General features: G+C 39.1%; 1 protein-coding gene across 3 annotated transcripts in view; it reads left to right on the top strand.

Annotated features, from left to right (window-relative positions):
- Positions 1–23,163, top strand: part of atrnl1b (attractin-like 1b) — a 928,830-nt gene that overhangs the window by 256,036 nt on the left and 649,631 nt on the right. For 2 of the 3 annotated variants that reach the window (XM_072557357.1, XM_072557356.1), the window contains 2 exons: positions 4,117–4,330; positions 18,091–18,279. In XM_072557357.1, coding sequence (XP_072413458.1) covers positions 4,117–4,330; positions 18,091–18,279 — 403 coding nt within the window. Of the gene's footprint in view, positions 1–4,116; positions 4,331–7,014; positions 8,219–18,090; positions 18,280–23,163 lie in introns of those variants that run through there. The other variant, XM_072557358.1, reaches the window with a different exon arrangement.

Genomic DNA, 23,163 nt, shown 5'->3' with positions numbered 1-23,163 from the left:
CTTTGTGTTGCTGCCATCGTGCCTACTCCTTTCCCCACCCCATTTTTGATCAGCATTTATTGAAATACTTGCTCCATTAAGGCTCTTACTTTCAACCAGTTGTAAAATAAAACTGCAATATTCTGGCCAAACCATGTCAATCAAGCTATTATTAGACCTTAATTTTAAACTTCACATCTGAATTTAAAATCTCTCAGACTTTGCCCCTCCCTGTTCTCCATATCTCTGTACCTACTCCAGCCTAACAATACATGATAAATGTGCTCCTCTAATTCTGTGCCCTTGAACATCTGTGATGTTATTGTTGCACTACCGATGGTTATGACTTCTGCTGCCGAGCCTTGAGCTTTGACATCCCTCTCCAAACCTCTCCAGTTCTATACCCCTCTTTTATATTCTGTCTCCACCTTTTCTCCTTTAAAATACTCCTTAAAGTCTGCCACTTTGACCGAGGCTTTGGTCATCTGCCCTCCCATCTCATGAACAAAGGAAGTTCCTTTCATGACTTGGCATCAAATTTTGTTTGATAATGTTCCTTTGAAGTACGTTGGAATGTTCTATTCGTAATGCTGTGTACATATAAATTGCTTTACAATTATTAGTAGACAAGCAGGAGGCTAGAAGAACATAGCAATCCAGGCAGCATTAGGAGGTTGAGAAGTCAGCATTTTGGGCATAACCCTTTTTTAGGATTGGGGTTAGTGTAAGGGGAGCTGCAGAAGTGGGGGGGAGGGGGAGCGGATGGTTGCAGTTGGGTGTTGTGGAAGGGTTATGGGTGGAGAGAAGGGCTGAGTGCTGTGGTACTGATAGGTGATCACAGGTGGAGGGGATAGCCTGTGGGTCGCTTGGTAGCTGGAAGGAAGGGTCGAGACAAAAAAATTGCAGATGCTGGAATCCAAGGTAAATAATAAGAGACTGGGAGAACACAGCAAGCCAGGCAGCATCAGGAGGTGCAGGAGCCAATGTTTCAGGAGTTCTGAAGAAGGGTTACACCTCTAACATTGACTTCTGCACCTCCTGATGCTGCCTGGCTTGCTGTGTTCTTCCAGCCTCCTGCTTGTCTACGGAAGGACGGGTAGGTCAGGGGAATGCAATGGAAAAGGAGGGGCTGGAAAGGAAGTGGGGAATGGGAAGGGAGGTTATTTGAATTTGGAGATCTCAATGTTGAGTCCACAAAATGTATAAATCCACCCCTTCATGAATAGTATATCCAAGCTGGGCCAGCAGAAAAGGAAAGAGGTTTTGTCTGAACTCCAACACTTTATTAAATTGACATCAAGAGCTTTAATGACAGTATGTATAATCATAATTTATTCATGCTGTGCCTTGAAATTGTTTCATGTAACCAAGAAATACAAGTCTGCTCCCTTACTCTGGTAGACTTTTTCATGTGTTAGCCTATACTGTGAAAACCTACACCTATGTGCTTGGCTCTATTTTGTTTTGCAGTTTGGACTTGTCTATAAGCCTTTCCTTAAACCATTAGGTAAAGGGTGTGTATGTTTGTCTGGAGTATAATCCAGATGGTTCAGAATAACGAGGTGCAACTCAAATGCACTGGGCAAATAAGTGAAAAGTTGACAGTGACCTCACAAGCCCATTTGCTATTGAACTAGTGTGAATATTTTTCAAAATTAAATAACCTTTATTGACTGAACTTTTCAATTTTATGTCAGCAGTAGCAGTTTTTATGTTTTGAAACTATTTTCTAGAAATTAGCTTGATCTTTCCGACTAGTTCTAAGGTTTGTGTTTACGTTTATGTTTGTGTTTGTGTTTGTGTTTATTCTACCATGACATTGTATTGCTATCGATTTAAAAGTTATTTTTGTTTGTTCCATTTAGTGTTTTGAATAGCATTTTTCTCAGAGCAAACTGACTATTTAACATGGTTTTCTGTTTTTACATAAGAAAAGTTGATGTGGAATCTTGGTAGGTATTGTTATAAAAATGAATACTGCATTATACCATTCCTAAGGATAGGGATGACTCATTTGCTTCGGTTTCTAAACAGGGTTGTTTGATGCAACTGTTTTGATCCCAGCTGTGGTAATATTGGACAGAATGAAACCTGGCTTGATGAGACCATGAGTTTTATTTTTACTATTTGTTTACCATGTAATTAAAATAATAAGCAGGAGCAGGAGTTGGCTATTCAACCCCTCAAGCCTGCCCCATCATTCTATAAGATCTTGACCCTAGACGTCAAATTGTCTTCCATGGCAGCTCCTCATAGTCCTCAATTCCTTCTTCTAAACATGTTCAGTGATTCAGCTTCCACAACTCTTCGGGTAGACAGTTCCAGACATTCATTAACTTCTTGGAGAAGACTTTAATTTGCAGGAATTCTTTATTCTGTAGCCTTATTCCCTTATTCTGTAGCTATATCCTAGTTTGAGATTCCCCCATTTAGTGGAAATCCCTTCACAACATGTACTTTGTCAAGCTGTCTCAGAATTTTATATGTTTCAATAAGATCTTGCCTTATCCTTCTCAATTCTAATTATTAAGGCCTAAACCGTTTCTCCATTCTTGATAAGTCAACCCCATTGTTCCAGGAATCAGCCTACTGAATCTCTTTTCAACTGCCTTCAATGCTAGCATATCTTTTTTATATATGGGGGCCAACACTGTACACAGAGCTCTGGTATGACCTCACGGCACCTATCCAGTTGTAAGAAGACTTCCCTATGTAAAAACACTAAGCCTCTAGCAATAATGTCCAAAATTCCATTTGCTGCCTTAATCACCTGCTGTACTTGTATGCTAGCTCTTTTGTGTTTTGACCACCAAGAACACCCAGATTCTTCTCTGTTGCACATTTTTAGAGAGCCTCTCCATTTTAAAAAAAAAATGAGGTGGCCAAATTTGTTTTAAAAAAGGCCATCCAAGCTCATTATACAGAAAATGTTTCCTTTTTAATTTGGACCTACTATAATCATAGAGTCATAGAGATGTTAAGCACGGAAACAGACCCTTTGGTCCATGCCGACCAGATATCCCAACCCAATGTAGTCCCACCTGCCAGCACCTGGCCCATATCCCTCCAAATCATTCCTATTCATATATCCATCCAAATGTCTTTTAAATGTTGCAATTGTATCAGCCTCCACCACTTCCTCTGACAGCTCATGCCATACACGTATCATCCTCTGTGCTAAAACGTTGCCCCTTAGGTCTCTTTTATATCTTTCCCCTCCCACCCTAAACCTATGCCCTCTAGTTCTGGACCCCTCCACACCAGGGAAAAGACCTTGTCCATCCATCCCATCCATGCATGCACACATCTGCATTCATTTGATGTTGCCTTTCACTTATCACATTCTGAGGTCCTTAAAAAGCTGTAACCTCAGTTCACTTACTCCTTAATTAGTTCCTTAAACTTGTGTTTTCAACAGTCTTGCAGAATGCTTTCTTCTTAGAAAGCTTAAAACCTTCCATCCTTAGTGCCTTTAATTTAACTTCTAAGCCATCCAGAATCACTTCCAGGATTATTTTGGAGATAGTTTAATTACACTGTTGTTGTTACAGGTCTTTGCTCCTGTAACAGGTCTTATCTGCTTCCCTTTAAAAGAAACCTGTACACTGCCTTCCTAAATGCACTTGTTTCTGTTCCTGTTGTCCTGTGCAAAAGGACATGTTGTTGCTAAACAGCAACCTAATTTTGTATCTCCCTTCTACTGTTAATTCTGATGCACTGAATTATTCACCTCTGCTTTAGAATTGAAACTCCCAGATGATAATATATTGGGAACCTCCTCTATGCAACAGTTTTATGAAATATCAAACATGTTTGTCAGTGTTACAGAAATCAAATGAAAGTCTGGCAACCTTTTCTGAGATTGAGCTCTTTGTCGTGTGGAATGGTGTATTGTGCAAATAGTCTGCTATCTGTGGTAAATTGGAGCAGTTATTAATGGCTGTTTTGTAGTGGATTTTAAGAAACGAACTGTTAACTAGAATATATTCAGAATATGTTCCACGAAAAAAAATCAATGAAGCTATGCAAATTCAGAACAGAAAAAAATCAGAACAGTATTGATTTCAAACTGGAAGAAATGTAAATGATTTAATGAAAATGCTTATTATTCCTTCTCTTTTGCCTTTGTTATGTTAGAAAATATCACCTTGGGTTGGATTACGCAAAATTAACGTCTCCTACTGGGGCTGGGAAGATATGTCACCTTTTACAAACACAACTCTGCAGTGGCTCCCTGGTGAACCCAATGACTCTGGTTTCTGTGCATATCTAGTAAGAGCCGAAATTGTTGGATTGAAGGCTTATGCGTGCACTGAAATGGCAAATGGTCTAGTTTGTGAAAAACCAGTTGGTAAGTTTTGGCTTACCTCAGTACACAAATGTTCAGCATGATTTTGAAAGAAATGAAAATAGATAAACAAATAAGAAATGGGGCTTTTTTTTAGGTTGTGAAACCAGAGAGGCAATCTATCATTTGATTATGGTAATAAAATTATAAATTTCTGTACAAAAAAATTTAATTGGAACATATCTGTAAATAACAAACAATTAAAATTTTCATTCTAGGTTGTTCATACTTGAGTCATGTTTGTTGGATTATATCTAAACAGTTTACATACTAAAACATACTTTTATGTGTTACGTGCCAAATGAGCAGTTATTTTCTGTGTCTGCATTCCTGCACACAGATGATCATAAGAGAAGCTAATCGGCTTTTTGTGTTGGTCAGATGATCAACGCGTTGATCAGTTCTGAATATCAGTGGAACAGAACTTGAAAATGTCAGAGTGAAAAAGGAAATCTGTACAAAATATTTGTTACTACTATATTCCTGGCTGACAGTCTTTTATAAATGAAGTATCTTGACGTAGAAATCCGTAAACTTCCTTGTTTCTTTCAAATTCTCGTGTCCTCCCATTTTCTTTTTTTGCATCAATCCCAAGAAGCTAGTTTGTTTTATACTTTCAAAGATCAATATCTGCTTGCCAGATTTAGCCATTTTCTTACCGAAGACCCCCTGTCATTGCACGCCTTCTTCTTCTCCTTCCTGGCCCTCCTGCATTTGATCATCTCTGAGACATTTCCCTTGTGGTTTTGCCCCTGAACTTCACAGAATGCCCTGATCAAGCTACACACTGGAGAAACTACATTATTGATTAATTTGATACTGGTATGATTTCAGAAACCTAATAAAGTTTAGATTATTATGCTTTATATAAAATCAACAACACCATTCAGTCATATTTTAAGAAAGCAAGTGGTTGATGAAGAAATTGCTAAGTGTGAGGCGGTAATTAGTTTTTGCTTCATATGTGAAGTTTCAAAGGGACACTGTTGTACAATGGGAAACATTTGTTGTGGACATCCAAGATGCAGTAGAAAAAATGTATGCCATTGCTTGTAGTCTTTATTGGACAATTGCTTAGCATGGAGATGGGAGGGCCCCAGAATTCCTACATGGCAGAGTAGGAAGGCTTGGACACAGTCACTGCTTTTACTCCTTGTCCATGTTTTGTTGGGAAAAGTCTTTTAGATACGAAGCTTGCCCAGTTATTAGTAATGTGCCACTTCTGCAAGAGGAGGTGATCTTTTAAAGCATCGTGCCACAGCAGAAACCTCCTACCTCCAAATCAAAAATCTAAAGGGAGATCAATTAATTCCAACTGTGTCCAAGAGCTAGAAGATATGGATGATCATAAAGTGCCTTTTTTGGGCAAGGACAAATTCCAAGGAAGATTTTTGATGTGCGAACATTATGATCAAAGGCTGCAGAAGAAATTTCCAACATGACATGGGAATACATGTGTCAAATTTTCCTAATTCAGTAGTAGTTGAAATCTGATTTTCTACATTCTTTGGTTATATAATTTCACAGTCTGGGGGCAGTTAACAGAGGGCAGTTAAGAACCAACCACATTGCTCTGGGTCTGGAGTCACATATTGGTTAGACCAAGTTCAGATAGCAATTTCTCTCCTGAAAGGAAATGAAACGATAATTTCATGGTCACCATTAGACTCCTAATTTCAGATATTTATTGAATTCAAATTCCACCATCTGCCATGGTAGGATTTGTACCCAGGTCTCCAGAAAATTACCTGGTTCCTCTGGATTAACAGTTGAGCAATAATGCCAGTAGACTATCGCCTTGCCTTGACTGCTATGCTACAGTATAATGGAAAGTAAATGGCAGAAGCTCTTTATGTAATTCAAAATAAGAATGCTCATTATTGACCTGGATAGTTGGTGGTTTTCAAGTTTTGAATTTTTAGATAGGGACTCACTATGACCCAGAACTATCTACCATTGTTGTGACTGATATGCATCCATTAGGCCAGGAGCTATATTATTTGAAATTGAGTAAAAGGGTCCTCAAAGATTGATATACTATGCCTCAGGCCTTTGACATGCTGACACTCTAGTTTACTACTCAGTCAGACTATAAGCTGTTGGACATGTTCAACACGAAAAAAAAATTTGATTGAGATGCATCCTAGAATGTAGAGGTTTTCTTTATGACACATGGCATTTGATATTCCCAGAGTGTGTCCATGATGAGCAGAAACTGCTTCAGATATGTTATCCCATATTTCATTGGTGTAGTCCACATAATGCCAGATATTTTATGCAGAACCCTCTGCTTCCTAGCAGCCAGCTACACACTGAGGGAATTGTGCATCCCAAAAAGCTTGTATAGAGTCTGTACAGATACACGGGAAAAATTGGCAATGACAGGTTTTCAGCTAATCAATTCATCCACTTTGTTAGAATCACGTGATCAGTGGGGAATCAAGAGAAACATGTGTTCGTATTCATAAGCAGGCCTTGTCACTTGTAAGCCCAAGCTTGGATATTGTCTAGATCTTGTTGATCAGCAGGACACACAAATCCAACGAAAGTTTCAAGAACTGGGGAGTTTCTTAATACTCTGGGCAATAATGTATTACTTAACAAACACCACTGGACTGGACTAATTACCCAGATGACAGGATGACAGCCAGACCCACCCACTAACTGGTTCATATGCCCCTTTGCAGGAAGACACTCTGTCTCGGCCTTCTCCAAAGGCGTTAAGAACATGATCAGGCTGATTAGCCAATTCTCTGCAGCACGTGGGGATGGCATCAATGACTTTAGGTGGGAAGAAGGTGGATGTAGCATGATGTGAATAATATGTTGTACTAAATGCATAAATGTTTATTAGTTAGGACTTGTATGGTGTCCAGCCTCAGCTGTCAAAGGCTATTTGTAATATTACTGGACTATAACCTGGTGTTGTGATTTCTTTTAACTTTGTACATCCCACTCCAAATCATGTAATGTTACTACAAGTCTGGCTGCATATTGAGTCTTATTTTTCTTCACTATACTTTAAGCTACAAGCCCAGCTTTTTCAGTCCATACTATGGGGCATTATGTACACATATCTCAGCCTTTGTGATTTCATTCCTCTCTCAAAAGTCTCCTTCAAGCCTACCTTTCGGATCTTCTAGTCTCTCCTTCTAACCTCCGTTATCCCCTGCCACTTCGCATTCTGTTTGATCACCAGTGTTTTGCACATGTGAAATACTTTGTTTGCATCCTGTGCTGTGATGTATACTTTTATTGATGTAAAATTGTATGTCATTTGAAGTGGGAGAAAGTGAGGACTGCAGATGCTGGAGATCAGAGCTGAAAAATGTATTGCTGGAAAAGCGCAGCAGGTCAGGCAGCATCAAAGGAACAGGAGAATCGACGTTTCGGGCTTAAGCTTATCCAGCAACACATTTTTGTCATACTAATTTGTGTCAAGGTTAATTTTCAATGTTCCATGGTTTTTTTTACGCTGTTACTTTTCTAAAATGTGACAGCTTGACACTCACAACCTGCCTTGAGGTTTCTTCACAAGGTGCTCATATGAAATAAATTTTTATGATTTGTAATGTACCTAAGGCCATGTGTTTCTGGAATATAAACAGAAAATGCTGGAAAAACTCAACAGGTCTGGGAAAATCTGGGGAGAGAGAAACAGTTAATGTTTCAAGTCCAAAGATCATCTTTGGAACTACAGTTCTACTCTGAGGAAGAGCCTTTGGACTCAGTGTTAACTCTGTTTTCCTCTCCACAGTTACTGCTTGTCCTGACGTTCTTCAGCATTTTCTGTTTTTATTTCATATTTTCAGCTTACAATATTGTACTTTCAGTTAATGACATGTGCTTTTTGTATTGTATTAATATTTAAACCTTCATTTTGTACTCTAGAGGGCAGACATGCTCTTGAATTAAAGCAGCTACAGCTAATCTCAAAACTTGTTTTTTGTTTCTTTGACATGATAACTGTACTAATTCTAAATTTGATCTAACTTAGTAATTATGACAGGTATTTTTGTATAGGAAAAACTTAAAAATGATAGGAAAACGAGCAAGAATTATTTGTATAATTAAATGCATTAAGAATAATATCTGAAACTCGAGACTATAGGTCAAATTTTCTACTCAACTAGAGATTACATCGCACACAATGTATGCAGTATGTGCTCTGGTAAGTATACTGGCTCCTATATTTGGAAATATTTTTCCTCATCTATGCACAATGTGCAATAACCAAATCCGTATAATGTTCATCTAAGGAACTTTAATAGATGACTGTATTTAATTTCAACAATAGTTAGTCATAGAGATGTACAGCATGGAAACAGACCCTTCGGTCCAACCTGTCCATGCCAACCAGATATCCCAACCCAATCTAGTCCCACCTGCCAGCACCTGGCCCATATCCCTCCAAACCCTTCCTGTTCATATACCCATCCAAATGCCTCTAAAATGTTGCAATTGTACCAGCCTCCACCACATCCTCTGGCAGCTCATTCCATTCATGTACCGCCCTCTGTGTGAAAAAGTTGCCCCTCGTAATCTTTTATATCTTTCCCCTCTCACGCTAAACCTATGCCCTTTAGTTCTGGACTCCCCATCCCCAGGGAAAAGACTTTGTCTATTTATTCTATCCATGCCCCTCATAATTTTGTTAACCTCTGTAAGGTCACCCCTCAGCCTCCGATGCTCCAGGGAAAACAGCCCCAGCCTGTTCAGCCTCTCCCTATAGCTCAAATCCTCCAACCCTGGCAACATCCTTGTAAATCTTTTCTGAACCCTTTCAAGTTTCACAACATCTTTCCGATAGGAAGGAGACCAGAATTGAACGCAATATTCCAACAGTGGCCTAACCAATGTCCTGTATAGCCGCAACATGACCTCCCAACTCCTGCACTCAATACTCTGACCAATAAAGGTACGCATACCAAACGCCTTATTCACTATCTTATCTACCTGCGACTCCACTTTCAAGGAGCTATGAACATGCACTCCAAGGTGTCTCTATTCAGCAACACTCCCTAGGACTTTACCAGTAAGTATATCAGTCCTGCTAAGATTTGCTTTTCCAAAATGCAGCAGCTCGCATTTATCTGAATTAAACTCCATCTGCTACTTCTCAGCCCATTGGCCCATCTGGTCCAGATCCTGTTGTAATCTGAGGTAACTCTCTTCGCTGTCCACTGCACCTCCAATTTTGGTGTCATCTGCAAACTTACTAACTGTACCTCTTATGCTCGCATCCAAATCATGTATGTAAATGATAAAAAGTCGAGGACCCAGCACTGATCCTTGTGGCACTCCACTGGTCACAGTCTTGAAAAACAACCCTCCACCACCACCCTCTGACTTCTATCTTTGAGTCAGTTCTGTATCCAAATGGCTAGTTCTCCCTGTATTCCATGAGATCTAACCTTGCTAATCAGTCTCCCATGTGGAACCTTGTCAAACGCCTTACTGAAGTCCATATAGATCACATCTACTGCTCTACCCTCATCAATCCTCTTTGTTACTTCTTCAAAAAACTCAATCAAGTTTGTGAGACATGCTTTCCCACGCACAAAGCCATGTTGACTATTCCTAATCAGTCCTTGCCTTTCCAAATACATGTACATTCTGTCCCTCAGGATTCCCTCCAACAACTTGCCCACCACTGAGGTCAGGCTCACCGGTCTATAGTTTCTTGGCTTGTCTTTACTGCCCTTCTTAAACAGTGGCACCACGTTTGCCAATCTCCAGTCTTCCGGCACCTCACCTGTGACTATCGATGATACAAATATCTCAGCAAGAGGCCCAGCAATCACTTCTCAAGCTTCCCACCGAGTTCTCGGGTACATCTGTTCAGGTCCTGGGGATTTATCCACCTTTATCCGTTTCAAGACATCCAGCACCACCACCTCTGTAATCTGGACGTTTTGCAAGATGTCACCATCTATTTCCCTACAGTCTATATCTTCCATATCCTTTTCCACAGTAAATACTGATGCAAATAGTCAAGAATGAGAAAATGTTATTTCTCCATTTCAACATCATGAAGTTTGCTAATGGCATCCAATTTCATAGTGTCAGTGTTTATAGAAAAAGTAAAGAAATAAGTACAATTCTGAAAAAAATAGCAATGTGATAATTAGAATCCAGTGTTTTTTAGTCTGGGAGAGGTACTGATGGACTACCCCAAATATGCATTCCAATGATAAAAATATTCTTTCTATAAATTTTTGCTATTTTCTCTGCACAGCATTGGGAGAGGTAGCATTTAAATCTTATGGATCTTTGGCAATTAAAATAGAATTTAAGTCATCTACACTACAGCGAGAACTACTCTTTCAAAATGATTTCATAAGCTGTAAAATGCTTCACTTTATATGGTTGAGAAAAATGCTAAATTATTTTATTATTCTGAAAATACTAAACCGTGCAGGATATAATTATGGCTATAATTACATAATAAAATAGAGAACTGGTGTCCTGGAAAACTGAAACAAAGACAGACATTGCTGGAGAAATGAGTCCTGATGAAGAATCACTGGACTTGAAACATTAATCTGCTTTCTTCTCACAGATGCTGCCAGACATGCAGATTTTCTCCAGAAATTTCTGTTTTTGTTTCAGATTTCCGGCATCTGCAATTCTTTTGTTTAGCTATTTAATTATGCCAAAATCTTTTGAAGGCCAGATAGCTGCTGGAGCACTGCAGAATTAAGTTGCTGTTAGAATCTTGTGGAATTGTAGATGCAGCTGAATACAAGGGAATTGCATAGGAAATGATAAATTCCAACAGGCAATCCACCTGCACCTGCAATCCTTCATCAAAGCACCTCAATGTTGTAAATTCTATTGGTTACAGTCCACTTAAGCTTAATAATTCCCCAGGAAAAGATAGAGGATTAAACCTCTTCTAAGTCTTGATTGACAGTTAGGTTCACCTTAATTCCTAAGCTCCATGGACCTGACACCATCCAGGCTTTGCTAATCATGCCATCTATATCTTAAAAATAATGTTTTTCTAGTGATTTTAAAGTGAGAGTCTGCTGAGTTCACAATCTAAAATTTGGATGTGTTTGAACTGCAGTCTAAAACTGATGAATGTACGCTTATTTTGAATTTCCTCCTAATCTTTTGGAACTGTTCAAGAAGGCAGCTCACTACTTACTGCCTTCTCAAAGGCAACAGTGGAAGGGGAATAAATGTTGGTTAGCCAATGATACCCATGTCCCATGAGTGAATAAAAAATAACTCGCAATTGGACTTTGGTTTAATGCCTTCTTTAGAAGAAAACACCTGCAGCAGTATAGTTGAGTGAAGCCTGCACAAAGGGAATGTCAAAAATTGAATAAGTATAATCAGACAAATATTTTGCTATGTAACAGGTAAAACCTGAACCTGAAATCATGCACATTCACAATCCAAAATTAAGGGCCGCCTTCAAAGCACCAAGCCTATTAACAACTTGAAACTCAGGGATCACAGATCAAAACCAGGTGTAGTGGTTTTAAAAAAATGTATTTTATGATATGTGGAGCTCTTTCTCCAATGTTAGTAGATGTAAACATAGAGCTGTGTTCTTGGGATTGAAGGAGTGAGATGTATATGATATTAATGTCTCTGGATGAGTAATCAAGAGGCCCAGGCTAGTGACCTGGGATATGAATTAAAACTTTCCCTCAGAAGCTAGTGGAATTTAAGTTCAGTTAATAAAAAATGTGTAATATAAGGCTAGCATCGCTATTGGTGACAATGTTAACTATCATTAATTGTTGTAAAACCTATCTTGTTCACTAGTTTGTTTTAGTTAAGGAAGTCTGTTGACCTGGTCTGGCTGACATGTGACACCATTTTATTATGATTGCAGCTCATTTCATGACTGGACTTATCAGATCCCTATCTGAATTCTGGCTTGGCAGATCATGTTTTGTTTTTATTTGGTTTTAACAAGCTGGTCTTTTAGACAATAGATAATAGACAATAGGTGCAGGAGTAGGCCATTCTGTCCTTCAAGCCTGCAGCACCATTCATTATGATCATGGCTGATCATCCTCAATCAGTATCCTGTTCCTGCCTTATCTTCATAACCCTTGATTCCACTATCCTTGAGAGCTCTATCCAACTCTTTCTTAAACGAATCCAGAGACTGGGCCTCCACTGCCCTCTGGGGCAGAGCATTCCACTCACCCACCACTCTCTGGGTGAAGAATTTTCTCCTCATCTCTGTCCTAAATGGCCTTCCCCTTATTTTTAAGCTGAGTCCTCTGGCTCGGGACTCACCTATCAGTGGAATCATGTTTCCTACCTCCAGAGTGTCCAATCCTTTAATAATCTTATACGTCTCAATCACATCCCCTCTCAGTCTTCTAAACTCAAGGGTATACAAGCCCAGTTGCTCCAATCTTTCAACATAAGATAGTCTCGCATTCCAGGAATTGACCTCGTGAACCTACGCTGCACTCCCTCAATAGCCATACATTTATCCACATTAAATTGCATCTGCCATGCATTTGCCACTCACCTAACCTGTCCAGGTCACCCTGTAATCTCCTAACATCCTCTTCTCATTTCACCCTGCCACCCAGCTTTGTCTCATCAGCAAATTTGCTAATGTTACTCTTAATACCATCTTCTATATAATTAATATATATTGTAAAAAGCTGCGGTCCCAGCACTGATCCCTGCGGTACCCCACTGGTCACTGCCTGCCATTCAGAAAGGGACCAATTATCACTTTGTTTCCTGTCAACCAACCAATTTTCAATCCAAGTTAGTACTTTGCCCCCAATACCATGCGCCCTAATTTTGCTCACTAACCTCCTATGTGGGACTTTATCAAAGGCTTTCTGAAAGTCCAGGTACACTACATCCACTGGATCTCCCTTGTCCATCTTCAGAGTTACATTCTCAAAAAATCCAGAAGATTAGTCAAGCATGATTTCCCCTTCATAAATCCATGCTGACTCTGACCTATCCTGTTACTGCTATCCAGATGTGTCGTAATTTCATCCTTCATAATTGACTCCAGCAACTTTCCCACCACTGAGGTCAGACTAACTGGTCTATAATTTCCTGCTTTCTCTCTCGCTCCTTTCTTAAAAGTGGTTCAACATTAGCCACCCTCCAATCCACAGGAACTGATCCTGAATCTATCGAACTCTGGAAAATAATCACCAACGCTTCCACGATTTCTCGAGCCACCTCCTTCAGTACCCTGGGATGTAGACCATCAGGCCCCGGGGACTGATCAGCCTTCAGACCCAACAGTCTCTCCAACACCAATTCCTGGCAAATATAAATTCCCTTCAGTTCAGGTCCTTCAGTCACTATTACCTATGGGAGATTGCTTGTGTCTTCCCCAGTGAACACAGATCTGAAGTACCAATTCAACTCTTCTGCCATTTCTTTGTTCCCTGTAATATATTCCCCTGTTTCTGTCTTTAAGGGCCCAATTTTAGTCTTAACCATTTTTTTCCCTTTCACATACCTAAAAAAGCTTTTACTATCCTCCTTTATAGTTTTGGCCAGTTTACCTTTGTACCTCATTTTTTCTCTGTGTATTTCCTTCTTAGTAATCCTCTATTGTTCTTTAAAAGCTTCCCAGTCCTCCGTTTTCCCACTCATCTTTGCTGTGTTATTCTTTTTCTCTTTTGACTTTATATGTTTCTTAACTTCCCTCGTCAGCCACGGCCACCCCTGCCTCCTCATAGGATCTTTCTTACTTTTTGGAATGAGCTGATCCTGCATCTCCTGCATTATAGCCAAAAATATCTGCCATTATTCCTCCACTGTCATCCCTGCTAAGTTATTGCACCATTGGTCTTTGGCCAGCTCCTCCCTCGTAGCTCCATAGTTCCCTTTATTCAACTGAAATATTGTCACTACCGATTGTACCCTCTCCCTTTCAAATTGCAGATTGAAGCTTATTATGGTCACTACCCTAATGGCTCCTGCACTTTGAGGTCCCTGCTCAATTCTGGTTCGTTGCACAATACCAGATCCAGAATTGCCTTCTCCCTGGTAGGCTCCAGCACCAGCTGTTCTAAGAATCTATCTCGGAGGCACTCCACAAAGTCTCTTTCTTGAGGTCCAATACCATCCTGATTCTCCCAGTCTACCTGAATGTTGAAATCCCCCATAACAACTGTAGCAACGTCTTTGAGATAGGCCAATTTCAGCTCCGTATTCAACTTACACCCTACATCCATACTACTGTTTGGGGGCCTGTGGATAACTCCCAAGAGGGTCTTTCTATCCTTAGAATTTCTCAGCTCTATCCATACTGACTCCACATCTCCTGATTCTAGGTCCCCCCGCGCAAGGGACTGAATATCATCCCTTACCAACAGCGCCACCCCACCCCCCGCCCATTAGTCTCTTATTACGATAGCACGTGTAGCCTTGAATATTCATTTTCCAGACCCTGTCCACTTGAAGCCACATCTCAGTTATCCCCACAATATCGTAGCTGCCAATTTCCAAAAGACCGTCAAGCTCACCCATCTTATGTCTAATACTTTGTGCATTCATATATAGTATTTTTCATTTGTTACTGCCCTCATCCTTCCTTTCAACCCCTATTTCACTCAACCTTACGGCATGATCCCTTTTTGAGTTTTCTGCTTCATTGATACCGTTGTCTTTCTTGACTTCCCTTGTTCTAACTTACCCTTCAATTTCTTTCTTAAAGTTCCAGTTTGTCCCCTCCCCCCCCGCTATTTAGTTTAAACGCAGCTGTGTTGCAGTAACAAACCTGCCTGCCAGAATGCTGGTCCCCAACCTATTAAGGTGCAACCCGTCTCTTTGCATAATTTATGCTTACCACAAAACATACCCCAGTGATCCAAGAATTTAAATCCTTGCGTGCAATGCTGGAGATATTGTTTATAAAGAGACAGAAATCAAACTATTTACATGTGACATATGTTGAAAGGTTTCAAATCACATTCAAAATATATAACACCATTAATCTCAAAAGCACAGTACTCCCTTCTCTTTCACCTCTCTAGTGCTTAATTTAACTGTGATTTTAATTCCCAATTTGGAGATGCCGGTGTTGGACTGGGGTGTACAAACTTAAAAATCGCACAACACCCGGTTCTAGTTCAACAAGTTTAATTGGAAGCACTAGCTTTTGGAGCGCTGCTTCTTCTTCAGGTTGTGGTTTCAATTCCCAGTCTTCAGAACCTCTTGGTAGCCTCTTCTGGGAGCTTTTATGCAGTGGAGCTTGCACTGTCTCAGATTTAAATAACTCCTTCAAGATTTTTAACCAAACACTTCTGGACTGAAACGTTTACTAAACTCCTTATATTGAGAGAATCTATTTTTAACTATTCTAAGTAACTCCCTTTCTCAGGAAAAACTGCTTTACAAATCCAACTTCCATTCTAATAGCCCCTACCAAAGTGAAACTTAAACTTTTTGTTTTCAAGCTATGGCGTATTCTCCCAAATCAAAAGAAAAAAAGCCAATCCCTATCCTTCTGATCAGGAGCTATATTTGGAAACTGTATCTGGCAACACAGTTCAACATTGTCAAGTTGGAGTTGAGCTCCAACACTTTAAAATGTTAGCAATTGCAGTGTAATGGAATTCTAGGACATTAATTTCACTTAATCATCTCCTCATTAATTTGGGTGGGAGCTCCCAGACCTACTGTATCCTGTTTGCCCTGTTTCGGCTGCTGCTGCTACAGCAGATCTCATGGTCATGACCCTTTGCCTGAATAGAAAAGAATGACGATAAACTGAGAAACTCAAAAAGCTTAAAATAAACTGAAATTGTATGCCAATGACAGGTTTCCAAAATTATGCATAATCCTTGGTGAAAGCCAAAATAGATTGAGCAGTTCAGAAAATAGTGAGAGATATTTGGTTTATCCAGTTTATGATACATACAATAGCACTTTTGAAAAAAAATCCTTAATGCAAATCTCCTGGGCTTCCTTAACTTGCAGTTTATACTGATCTTCCTCAGTACAGCGGTAAACTCTAATTACTATCTTGTGGATAATTTTTGTTGCATTGCCAGAACTTTCCTAACCATGAAACAAAGGTCTACTGCTCCATCATACTGTTTAATTTTGAGTCATTATAGAAAAATAGATTTCAAGTTTAATTGTCAATCAGCCGATAGCACTCTTCCTTTGAAAATTCTGAACTATATTGGATAAAATTTGATGTTTTTGTCACTGTATTTCGAGGCAATGCATTTATTTGCAGAATCTCTCCTATGTTTTGATTTCTCTGCAGTTTATATATTGTCTTGCAATTATAAAAAGTACACAGTACCATTGTTTATCAGAAAAAAATGCTGTCAAGTTCTTGAATTTAATGTCAGATTAACCTGTTACCAGTCACTGATTAAGATACAAATTATTAATAAGTAGACTCCCAATACTACTTCCGCAAGCTCCCACTTATGAAATATATCCAGGCTTTGGTATTTCATAAGTTTGTCCAATGGTCTTCTTTAAATTAATTACAATAAAAATTCAAGCCATTTATTTAATTTCAGAAACATTTGTGAAAAGGGATCATGCAGTCGTAATATGTATATGAAATGTCCTTTAGGCAAGAAAATCTGTTGTCGTAACCTGATCTCCAGACTCATGACTCCAGACCCACAGCAATGTGAATGATTTTGACTGGCCCTCTGCATTTAGGAATGGGTAATAAATGCTGGTGTAGTCAGTCATGGGCAGATTAATTGAGTAGGCAAAAGCATGACAGCTGGAGAAATGAGAGGTCATTTACTTTGATAACAAAAACACAAAAATGGATTACTATCTGTTAGAGGATCGATTCGGAAAGGGGGAAGTGCAATGTGTCCTTGTACACCATTTGCTGAAAGTAAAAATGCAAGTTCAGCAAATAGTGATTAAGGCAGATAATATGTTGGTCTTCATAGTGAGAGGATTTGAGTACAAAAATAGAGATGTCTTGCTGCAATTGTACAGAACCTTGATGAGACCACACCTGGAGTATTGTGTGCGGTTTTAGTCTTCATTTCTGAGGAAGGATGTTCTGACTGTGGAGGGAGTGCACTGAATGTCTACCATTTTGATTCCTGGGATGGCAAGACTGATGTGAGATGAGGGACTGGATTTGTTAGAACTATATTCACTGGAGTTTAGAAGAATGAGGAGAGAAGAACCTTTTAGAGTCCTATACATTTCAAATGGTGCCAGACATGGTAAGCACAGGAAGGATGTCCCTGAACCAGGCGACACAATAGAAGGAGTAGCCCATTTAGGACTCAAAAAAGGAGGAATTTCTTCATCCAGAGAGTAGTGAACCCATGAAATTTTCTGCCAGAGAAAACAATTGAGACCAAAATGTTTAACAGTTCTTAGGACTAATGCCATCACTGGGTAAAGGGTGAAAATATGAACAGGTTACTGAGTTGGATGATCAACTATGATCATATTGAACTGTGGAGCAGACTCAAAGGGCCAAATGGACTACTTTTTTCCTGTTTCTCTGTGTGATAGCTATATCTCGGGAACAAATTGTAACCAATTGATATTTTGACTGAAAAGTGTTGTAATTACGCAGAGAGTGGTAAGAGCTTGGAATGCCCTACCGTAATGTAGTCAACTCAGCCACATTAAACAATCCTTAAATAAGCACATAAATGATTTTGGGATAGTTAGGGGGACGAGCTGAGAATAGTTCACAGGTTGGTGCAACATCAGGGGCCGAAGGGCCTTTTCTGTGCTGTATTGTTCTATTATTGTTTCGTTTAATTCTGAGTAGGAGACATGTTCTTCTTTTGCAGTCAGTCCAAATCAAAATGCTAGACCCTGCAAGACTCCTTGCTCCCTCCGAACAACGTGCTCGAATTGCACAAGCCAGAATGTGGAATGCATGTGGTGCAGCAGTGCTAAGCGTTGTGTGGATTCCAATACATATGTAATCTCTTTTCCATATGGACAGTGCATGGAGTGGCAGACTGTGAACTGCCTTTGTAAGTATTTGATTGTTTTTGTAAACTGTTTTACAATGCATCTCTTGGTTGAATAGCAAATTTATACAATGAGGATCTCATGTAGTACAACAGTTTACTGTAGAACAAACTCTGAAGTTATTTGTTTATCTGCATTCCACAGTTGACAAAATAATCATTTTATGTCAACTTAATACTATTCACCATGGTTCATTTGGATACTGGAAAGAGATATTTGAATGCCATCTTACAAGTTGTTTACAAAGAAATCATTCCGCATAATTTAATTTTGAGACTAATAGTTTTATTATATGCTATTTAGCAAGTTATTAACTCTGAATGAAATTGAAGCAGATTAGTATATTGTCTCATATCTACTTGTACAATATTGTAATGGTGGATATGCTTTTAATAAATGCTAATAAAAGCCATAAACTACTTGTATGAGTATAGAATATTGCATTTCAAAATACCTTATGACTGTAGAGCATACAAAAGTCAGGAATGGCTGAATCGCACAAGGTGTATCTCAACTTTCCATTTTTGTTGCTGGCATCATCCTGTTGAATATAGCTATACACTTTATTTGTGTTTGAAGCTCTTTCAATAACAAAGGACTTAAAACTGAACTCCCTGCTCTCACCATGACCTAAACCATCTGTTATATAAAGCTATTATTTCACTTGATGCCTTTAGCCATAGGAATTCTTATACAGTTGATTTTTTTATGGCTTTGACTGCTTAGACGTTCAGGGAGGAGCCCTATGCCAATAGGGTAATTGTAGCTGCCTTTCACATTAAGACAACCAGATCCAAAACTATGATATACTTCCATGAGTAACTGGGCATTCTTGAGTTAGTTTTCCAGTTTTCACTGTTCTTAGCCACTGCCCAAACCTTGCTGCTTTCTGGACTTTTTGGAATGTTCTGGACCTTTGCTATACATCCCACTTGTCTCAGTTCATGGTACTACTGGACAAATCAGTCCAAGAATGGTATCTGATTTGAGAGATCATTTTAATTTAAGGTAGTGGTCTTTCACTGAAACAAAGGCATGCAATGCTGCAGGTTTGCTTTTAAACAATAAAACAGGAATTTAGTACACAAAATAAATGAATATCAAGGAGGGTAAACTCATTAATTTACATAAAACACCATCTGAAAGATTTGAAAATACATGGCAAAATCAAATTCTGCCTATTCCCAACACAATCGCTCTATATTGTTCAAATATCAGAGAATTCCCTCTTTAACACATCCAGCAATTTGACATAACTGTTTCTTTATTGAATTTCTGATCTTGAGACCTGAATAGTTCCTTCCTTAATTATTCACACAACTGAGGTTAGACTTTATTAACTTTAAATAACCCATTCAGGGTCTGACTAAAAACTTTGGTCTGGAATTTAAACTAAAACCCCATACTATAGGAGCCTATTTCCAAACTATCCTGAACTAACTTCTTTCTCCAAGAGAAGTTGTTCTTGCATCTAATTCCTGCCAGGTCTTCTGCAAATTGAAACAAAATTAACCAATCTGTGCAAAAAACACTTGATTCTGCTAACTCAAAAGTAAACTAATACCTTTCAATTCCTTTTTGTGCCTCTGATTCTAAAACTCTCTTAATTCAACAAATCCACATTATCACTGCAGGACACTCCTCGTCACTTACACTCTGATGCATACTGGTTTACAATCATGATTCCAGAAATACGGATAAGTTAATTATTAAACGCCATAATATACATAGATCAAAGTCCACATGACATTAGTTCAAAATCCAACCTCTAAAACAAATGATATTTTAAAAAAGTCATTACTTGTTTCACTCCCAAAGAAGAATGAAAATGTATCTTTGAGTCATTTTTATTATCCATCAAAAGTTCTCATCTCAGTATCTGTATCACGTTAACAGTAGTATATATTATTAAACATACAATGAGTCCCACAACAACCTCATTTTAACCATGCATTCCATACTTTCCATGAAATAAGCCTTACATCTAATCTATTGCCTAACTTCCGAACTAACTACTTTCTGTAAGAAAAATTATACTTGCATCAAACTGCAGCAAAGTCTTCTGCAAACTGAGCTAAATGTTTTCCAATTGATGGCTTTTCCCCATTAAAAATTCACTTCTTAATTCCATAAACTGACAGCAAACCAATGTCTTTTCAACACATAATGTCTCTGATAATTCACATTCATTTTAAGAGTGCTGCAGTCACCTGCTGTCTGACGCTTGTTGGTTTACAGTCACGGCTGCAAGAAGTGCTAATGATTAATAAACCTTCTCATACACAGACCAAAACATACTTGACACCAATTTAAAATCCAAAATCCACTTAATAGTTTATTTATTTATTTTTTTTTTCGTGGGGTGTGAGTGTTGCTGGCTGGCCAGCATTCATTGCCTGCCCCTAGTTGCCTTTGAGAAGGTGGTGGTGAGCTGTCTTCTTGAACCATTGCAGTCCACCTGCTGTGGATTGACCCACAATTCCATTAAGGAGGGTATTTTATTTCACACCATCCTTTAGGTCAAATATATTTGTCTTGGCTAATCTCCCAAGACGTACATTCATAATTAGTCTGGGTTAGTAAATTATCGCTGGCATCAGAAAAATCGACTAAACCAGTAAAACAAAATTTTATAAACATGAGGATGGCTTTACATTAAAAGATTATTACAGTATTAAAGTAAAGCTGTTGTCAAAATTGGGATGGGGAAATTTAATGTGTTTGGTGGTAAGGAAATTTAATTGGACTTCTGTTTCCTTCCTGCCTGTGTTCCAATTAAGTTAGTAAGGGTGCAGGCTCACGGGCAACCATCCCGCCCAGTGTCAATTGAATGGTCAATCAATGCCCAATTAAGGATTTTCTTAACTGGCTGTAGGTCAGAGAGATCAAGTATGAAACTGGAAAGGCAGTCTCTAAGGGTCATGTTCACATTGTGATTAAGGGACTCAGCATCAAAAATGAACTTCTGAGAGCGCTGCCTTTGCTGTTGACCCACTCCCCATCCCCTGTGACCTTCACCCTGCATTGGCACATCCCACTGCCACTTACCTGTGGCCTTGGCAACTTGGTGACCCTAGGTTTCCCCAACAGTTCTGCTTAGCAGTGAAGAGCTTGTCGACCATTAATTGGTCAATACTTTTGATGAATTGGACTTGCACCCCAGAGTTTTTGATTTTGAGGATGTCCTGTTGCTGACCTGTTTGGCAGTCTTTCCCAAAGGAGCTGATGGAAGCCTCTGGCCAGCTCTCCAGCTGACAGTTGAGAGCCTACTGCCTACATTAAGTTCAGTCCATTGATTGAGGGCAGAGTTTCTGGAAAATATTGGAAAATACAGAACAGATATTATGTGGAGAAAGATATGTGGGATTTCGGGAGTGAATGTTTATTTACCTATTCAATTAACTGCCTACCATTTAAATTGTGTGTTTCATTATCATTCTAATTTTCATTTTCTTTGGATTAATATTTGTTCAAACATTGAGATGATAACCATATCTAATTTACTTTGCTAAATACTGAACTCATGTCTCATATAGCACTCATGGGCTATGTTTTAGAAATCAGTAAACAAATACAGAAAGATGATTGATTACAGAGTGGAGCCATTTTTGAATGAATTGGCAGAAAACCAGGTTTGACAACTGAATGGCCTTTGTTAGAACATTTAACTTAGATGTGATTCAGACAGATTGCTAAATAAGCCATTGCAGCATTCTCACTCTTTATGAGGTTGGGAGCTCAGTGAAGTGAGTGCCTCTCAAAAATGCTCCATTTGAAGCTTCTTTCTGAAAAGATCAATGTTTAAAATCTCTTTACATAAAGATAGATCATTTGTAAGAACTACCTTAATGACAGAGTATATTGTTGACATGTCAAATGTTGACACAGTGATGTGACAAAGAAATGGCAAATTGTAGATTTCTATTCATTTAGATTTTGAAATTTCCTTGAAACTTAAAACAATTTTGATTGTGACTATTCTAAAACTACACGTAACCTTGAGAGTTAGAACACATAAGATAAAATAGCTAGTTCTAATGTTGTGGTTCTGTTTGCTGAGCTGGGAATTTGTGTTGCAGATGTTTCGTCCCCTGTCTAGGTGACATCCTCAGTGCTTGGGAGCCTCCTGTGAAGCGCTTCTGTGATCTTTCCTCCAGCATTTGTAGTGGTTTGAATCCGCCGCTTTCGGTTGTCAGTTCCAGCTGTCCGCTGCAGTGGCTGGTATATTGGGTCCAGGTCGATGTGCTTGTTGATTGAATCAGTGGATGAGTGCCATGCCTCTAGGAATTCCCTGGCTGTTCTCTGTTTGGCTTGTCCCAGTGTGACTGGGACAACGCTACTATTATAGGACAAGCCAAACAGAGAACAGCCAGGGAATTCTTAGAGGCATGGCACTCATCCACAGATTCAATCAATAAGCACATCGACCTGGACCCAATATACCGGCCACTGCAGCAGACAGCTGGAACTGACAACCGGAAGTGGCAGATTCAAACCACTATAAATGCCGGAGGAAAGATCACAGAAGCGCTTCACAGGAGGCTCCCAAGCACTGAGGATGTCACCTAGACAGGCGACAAAACATCCGCAACACAAATTCCCAGCTCGGCGCACAGAATCACAATAACGAGCACCTGAGCTACAAATCTTCGCACAAACTTTGAGTTAGTTCTAATATTATATTGGGCAATTAGTTTTCAGAAAAATGTTGCAAACATTCTATGTGTAGCTGTCTGCATATTGTTTTAGAGAATCAAAATATTTGCTTTAATTTATGACCTCATGGTTCCTGAATTTTCAGTCTATTATGAAATGATTGAACAAGGCTGACTTGGTGAGAAACTTGGCAGGGGATGAGGCCATTAAAATAAGATACTTAATTTTTT

The sequence above is a fragment of the Chiloscyllium punctatum genome, chromosome 38 (assembly GCF_047496795.1).
Source record: "Chiloscyllium punctatum isolate Juve2018m chromosome 38, sChiPun1.3, whole genome shotgun sequence".
Classification (NCBI taxonomy): Eukaryota; Metazoa; Chordata; class Chondrichthyes; order Orectolobiformes; family Hemiscylliidae; genus Chiloscyllium; species Chiloscyllium punctatum.
Note: the sequence above shows the minus strand (reverse complement) of the source record. Positions and strands in the feature narration are given on the sequence as shown.